Source organism: Lycium barbarum, chromosome 3 (assembly GCF_019175385.1).
Source record: "Lycium barbarum isolate Lr01 chromosome 3, ASM1917538v2, whole genome shotgun sequence".
Lineage (NCBI taxonomy): Eukaryota > Viridiplantae > Streptophyta > Magnoliopsida > Solanales > Solanaceae > Lycium > Lycium barbarum.
Genome location: NC_083339.1, coordinates 120224929 through 120229277, shown reverse-complemented (window position 1 = coordinate 120229277; position 4349 = coordinate 120224929). Strand labels below are relative to the sequence as shown.

General features: G+C 34.7%; 1 protein-coding gene across 1 annotated transcript; it reads right to left on the bottom strand.

Moving 5' to 3' along the window:
- Nucleotides 1-456: 456 nt before the first annotated feature.
- Nucleotides 457-3968, bottom strand: LOC132634068 (GDSL esterase/lipase At4g10955-like). Its single transcript, XM_060350382.1, has 3 exons — nucleotides 3833-3968; nucleotides 3410-3511; nucleotides 457-1705 (listed from the first exon to the last, which is right to left on the bottom strand). Exons 2-3 carry the CDS (start codon nucleotides 3472-3474, stop codon nucleotides 697-699), a joined length of 1074 nt encoding a protein of 357 aa, XP_060206365.1. The 5' UTR covers nucleotides 3475-3511; nucleotides 3833-3968; the 3' UTR covers nucleotides 457-696.
- Nucleotides 3969-4349: the final 381 nt, after the last annotated feature.

Below are 4349 nucleotides of genomic sequence, written 5' to 3'. Positions count from 1 at the left end.
GGGGGGGGGAATCTATTCTTTTAAAAAATATTCTTTTATCTTCTTTTTTTATGAAATAAAAGAAAACATTCTTCTAAAGCCAAAATGTTTCAAAGACTACTGTTTATTAGGCTAAACAATCACGTTGTTAGGTTCATCTTTTACAATTTTAATAAAAAATATAATATGAAGTTAATGATATTAATGGGTACCAAAATTTGCGGGAAATTTATTTTCTTATCAAATCTAGAGAGTAATTTTTCAAAATGTATTCACTTAACTATGATTATGATACTTGTCAATGTAATTAATTCTTGACATTTAAAAATTAAATAGATTACATGTGTCTCATCTAAATGTGTACTTGACGAAATGAAGCGAAAGCATAGCGGAGAGGAGCCGAATCAGCTCATCCTAGTGGTTGACTTCAAGGTTCCATTTAAGTTAAAGGCATAATTATGTGTATCATTTAGCAGGTCAACATGGTATATAAAAAATCAAAAGAAATCCAACTGCAAAAAGATACAATTTCCTCACATGAGTTATGACAAAAAATTTCGATCGCTAACCCTATACCAAATACTAGCAAATAGGTTATGAGGCCTTCCCTCCAACGTAATCTAATTAAATAGTCCATTTGTCAGAACTATTGTACACTTCCTGTAGGACAACTTTCTAAATTCAAAGAAGATTAATTTCAACCACATACCAAAAATCCTACCGAAACTGGTAAAATTTACAGTTGCAATGCAAACTTGGATTCCACCATTGATGGATTCCATGAGCTCGCTTAAAATCTGGAGAAGGGCTCAAATTAATCGTAACAAATGCCGAAGGAAGTAGGTGTGACGGTTCCGATTGATCTTTTCCTCTTGCATTCGCAATTATACTTCTTATTGAATTCTGTGTGGCAATTCGTCCGATATCCCCTGCCCCTATCGCAACCATCTTTTCCCTATGCTCGAAATATCCAACGTATTCCGTGCAAATAGGATCTGATGGATTTAAAAATAAGTAAGGAACCCACGCAGATAACAACGTAAATGGGTCATGACTTTGTTGAGACTTTGGCCTGTTACTATTGACAGCAATAGACAGTCTCGCAGTGAGCACACTATGAGCAAAGCGGATTCCATGCTTCAGTTTCTCGTTTTTCATGAATTTCTCTATTGGAAGCGATGTGAATGGTGGGTTGAAAAGATATGTTTCGAGATGAATTCCCATTTTAACCATATCCCTTCCGATTAGTAGTGCAATTGAAGAGCCCAAGGAATGCCCCGCTAGCCAAATATCCGAGACCCCATGATTCTGAACGATATTTTGTACAACTTGCAAGCCAATGTGGAAACGGGAGCTATTGTGAAGATTGTTGCGAATGAGTCCGAGATCCAATTTGAAATCCTGTGACCTGTTACCTTTTTTGGCGATTGTGCCTCGAAAGGCAATCACATACTTTGGTGGATTCTGATTCTGCTTCTGATTTTGAATGTCGTCCATTGTTTTGTAGTGGAAATGGGAGTTTGGATATTTGTATTCATAAATGGCGCTGAAGTAAGATTGGTCTTCAGTGTCCGCCAAGACTTGGATTAAACGAAAATGGAAGAATTCCCACCAAGGTGGAGCAAGGGCATTAGGACCTTTGCGATTTTGCTGGCGGTCACGTTCAAGAATGTACACGCTCTGTACTAAGCTCGCTGCTACACACCTCCGATGATCGGTATTTCTCCTGTGAAACATGCAAACTTGATTCAATAATTTGAAGTCTATTAGTATGTAACTCTAAATGACCTGTTATGTGCTTGACTATACCATAAAAATTTGTGCTAAGAAAAAAGACTTTAGGTCTATCTCGACTCTAAAAGCTCGCTCATGTGACAAGTATTGCTCCAAGTCAAGTAAAAAGACAATAGTCTAATCTCTTAACTAATAGAGAATACCGTAGCTTCAATTGGATGCCCAAACCTTGACAAGTAGAGCCTAAATAGCATAACATAGTGGCCGAAAACCATTCTAATGAAATGGACATTGAGCTAATGTAATTCAAAACTTGGTTCATGAGGTGATGATTGTCTAAGGCCTCATTAATCACTACAAAAAAGAGGTAATTTGTGGGAGTTGAAAGTTGCAATTTGTGGAGGTTTTAGCCTCCGTTAATTGCTTGAGGAGGCCAAAACCCCCGCGAATTGCAACTTTCAACCTCCGCAAATTACCCTTTTTTATAGTGATTTATTTACACTTAATGAAGGTCTGAATCTAAATGATTCAGATTCAGACCTTCATTAAGTGTATTTTTTTTTTACCACTTATTTGGTCTTAAGAAGTCTGATTCGCTCAGATCTGCGAGGAAGTCTTATAACCATTTAGACCTCAATTCCTCAATTGTGTCTTTTAAATTAATAAACTCTATATCAATAGCTATAGAACAACTAACGCTTTCTTCCACAAACCCAACCTGATTTCTTCCGCAATTCTTTTATTACTCTCAGTTTTCTTTTGGGGGATAAAACAACATAGATTCATATGCTCGTCGGATTCTGTAATTTCTTATTTCTTCCAGTGAAAAAACATTTTCTTTCATGTGAGTTAACACTACCATTGAAGTTGAAGAATACCATGAGTATATATAATTTGGGTCTGATAAAGAATACCATGGATGAAAAATCATGGCAGATTGTGATTCTTTGACTTTCAATGATTTTGGTTCTCTAGCTCTTTACTATTTGTTCTCTTAATTTATGATAAGTTGTGATGGAATATTCACTTTTTTCATTATTCAATTTTGGTTGGTCTCTGAAATATAAGATGAGAAGATGAGGAATAAAGAGAGAGGGGAGCAAGAGGGAGAGAGACCTCCAAGATTTGATGCAACTTTTCAATCAAATCGTGTTTGAGTTTGTAGTTTAGATACATTGTATGTTATCAAATATATACTATTAAATATTTTATATTTTATCAATTTTAGCTATGTTTTATTAATATTTTGTCAAATATATTGTTGAAGTAATATTTAATTACTATGTTTTTAAAATTTCATATTTAATAATTCTTTTAATTGTACATATTCAGATCTTAGGAAAACAAACAGTCTTAATTATTCAGCTTCAGATCTAAAGACAACATCTTAATCATTCAGATATATATTCAGATTCAGACGTCTTAATCTTAATTAAAACAAATACAACCTAAGATCATATAAGAAAAAGCAACTCAATCTCTCGTTCAACATGGGATACTATGACATTTGTGCGATATTTAGGCCATGTCTAAAGCGACACACAAGTCAAATCCACCCTTTGAAGTCGTAACAAAGAAAGAGTTCATAGATCTCTCTAAATACGAAGGAATTAATTGATTTTTAATTTTTATATCAATGCGCACAAATGAAGATTGAAAGACAAATGAGCTGCTCTTCACTTGGAAATGAGCTTACCAATCAATAGCAGTGAGGTATAGTGGTCCAGATAGGCTGAATATCTCTCTTTCGGAGACCATCATCAAATTTGTCTTCTCCTTAGTAGAACTGTGTCATGAACTGAAAGAAAAAGCAAAAGCGAGTAAAATGTAGGTTTCAGAGACTCTAACAAGAAATAAATTTCATGAAATGTGTATGTTTAGTTGTCCACACGGACATTACAATATCAATTTGCGTTTATCAATTATAAGTGGGATAGGTACGTACTAGGAGTGTATCAATAATTATTCGAACAAATGAAACAATAACCAGTTGAAATTAAAACACGCAAACAAATTAAACCCAAGAAAATAATGTTAAATAAGAACCAAGTTTAAAGAATACATCTCTGCAGCAAGCAGATCTATCGAGTAGTTGAAAGCACAAACAAATTGTACCTACCCATTGATCTCTTTGAGAGAAGACGTGCAGAAGCTACTAGTAATGGAGAAAAGGAAATAGAGGAGAAAAGAGTGGGCACGCAAAGCTCCACTTTCTTATCTCACGTATAGTGGTAGTATTATTTAAGTGGGATCATTACCAAGTCTATGGTTTGGTAAACGATGGAAGAGAAACATGGCAAAAATGATCCCTTAACTACACCTGATCCTCTAAGTTTGTAAAAAATAACACTTTCGAGCTCTATCAAATATTTAGCAAACTCTGGCAATTAGATTTTATGAAGGGAAAAGGGTCAAAAATACCCCTCTACTTTGGAAAAAGGGCTAAAAATATCCTCCAAACTTATTTTGGGTAAAAAATACCCCTCTTATCCTTAAAGTTTTCAAATATACCCCTGTCTTGACGGAAATTATCCCCAAAATAACCCAAAATCATATTTTAAACTAGCTCCATCATTTAAACCCGACCCGACTAAATAATAACCCATAAGATTCTCTTATTCCCCCGATACGTAGGT